Below are 1,768 nucleotides of genomic sequence, written 5' to 3'. Positions count from 1 at the left end.
CCACTATCCTGTGTGATTTCTGGTGTGTATGCGAAGTGACGAAGTATGGGCAAAACATTTCCCACACTGCAGACATTTGTATGGTTTCTCTCCAGTGTGGGTTCGCTGATGTTTCACAAGAGTATCTTTCTGAGAAAAACATTTATCGCACTCCGAGCATTTATAGGGCTTTTCTCCTGTATGGATTCGGTTGTGGCCTTTGAGGGAACACGCATGAGCAAATGTTTTCCCACAGTCTAAACATTTGTAATTTTTTTCCCCTGTGTGAGTTTTTACATGTCTCTTAAGGGCGGATGTGGTAGAATAAAACTGTCCACATTCGATGCATTGATATGGTTTCTCCCCTGTGTGGGTTTTATGATGTGTCAAAAGGCCTCCCTGATGAGCAAAACATTTCCCACATTCTACGCATCTGTACGGCTTCTCTCCTGTGTGGACCCTCTCATGCCTTCCAAGGTGGTGTTTTTGTGAAAAACATTTCCCACACTCCCCACATTTGTATGGTTTTTCCCCCGTGTGGATTCTCTGATGAATCTGAAGCCCTCCAAGGGAACTAAAACTTTTCCCACACTCCCCACATTTATAGCGTAACTCTCCTTTGTGCCTCTCCTCGTGTCTCCGAAGTTCAGAAGAATATATAAATCGTTTCTCACAGTCTGGGCATTCATAAGGTCTGTCTCCGGTGTGAAGTCTCTGATGTCGCAACAGGTGTGATTTCTGGTAAAAACATTTACCGCATTCCAGGCACTTTTCCTTTTTCTCCCCTCTGTGTGTTTTCTCATGACTCCAAAGAATTGAACGCCGGGTGAAACATTTCCCACACTCAAAGCATTTGTACGATTTTATTCCTGCATGAATCTTCTCATGGGACCAAAGACTTGCGTTCTGAGAAAAGCTCTTTCCACATTCCCAACATTTGTAAGGCTTCTCCCCTGTGTGAATTCTCTCGTGGTTTCTGAGGGTGGATTTCTGACAAAAAAAATTCCCACATTCCAGACACTGATAGGGTTTCTCTCCCGTGTGGATTTTCTGATGTGTAAGAAGACTTGACTTTCGACCAAAGCATAAGTCACATTTTATACATCTATAGGGTTTTACTCTGGGGGGGTTTCTGAGACTTTTGGTGTCTGTTCCAGAGGATTTCTCACCCTCCAAACCTTGACTGGATCCACTTCCCACATGGATCTTCTTGTGAGTAAAAAGCACTGATCTGCGACCAAAGGATTTCCCACACTCTGAGCATTCATGGGGTTTTTTGTGGTTTTCCGGAGTGCTGATTGTGTCTGACGGGGGATCCAAGAGTTTCCCAAATTCCATGCTTTCTGGTGACTGCTGCCTTGTGTTGATTTTCTATTATGTGTTGAATTGCAGATAAATCTTTGTTTACAATCTTTTATCTGCTGTTAGAATAAAAAAGAAATCGAGAATAATATTTTCTTCTGAGAATGGTACAGAATCACAAAATCTCAGCCTTGGAAGGGACCTTGAAGGTCTTCCAGTCCCACCCTCTGCCCAGGGTAGGGTCCCCAGTACACCCAAGACAGTGATGGAGGCCCTACATCTGTAGGAGAGATGTCCTCAACTTATGACCACAGTCGGGACTGGAATTTCAGTTGTTCAGTGAAGCAGCGGTTAGGTGAGGAGTCACATGATCTCTTGGATCCACAACCATAATCCCACACTGCTGGTTGCAATCATTAAGTGATCTTGAGGTTTCTTGAGTGGGGGGAGGAGCAGGCAATGGTGGTGGTGGGGGTCCTGGAGATCA

At 44.5% G+C, this 1,768-nt stretch overlaps 1 protein-coding gene across 1 annotated transcript; it reads right to left on the bottom strand.

The window, feature by feature from the left end:
* Positions 1-3: 3 nt before the first annotated feature.
* On the bottom strand, positions 4-1,317 carry LOC107300888 (gastrula zinc finger protein XlCGF17.1-like). Its single transcript, XM_015830172.1, has 3 exons — positions 1,149-1,317; positions 118-848; positions 4-66 (listed from the first exon to the last, which is right to left on the bottom strand). The coding sequence occupies exons 1-3, from the start codon at positions 1,315-1,317 to the stop codon at positions 4-6; spliced, it is 963 nt and encodes a 320-aa protein (XP_015685658.1).
* Between the last annotated feature and the right edge of the window lie 451 nt (positions 1,318-1,768).

This window comes from Protobothrops mucrosquamatus, unplaced genomic scaffold (genome assembly GCF_001527695.2).
Source record: "Protobothrops mucrosquamatus isolate PMUCROS unplaced genomic scaffold, P.Mucros_1.0 scaffold8995, whole genome shotgun sequence".
Lineage (NCBI taxonomy): Eukaryota > Metazoa > Chordata > Lepidosauria > Squamata > Viperidae > Protobothrops > Protobothrops mucrosquamatus.
This window is presented reverse-complemented; position numbering and strand designations above follow the sequence as displayed.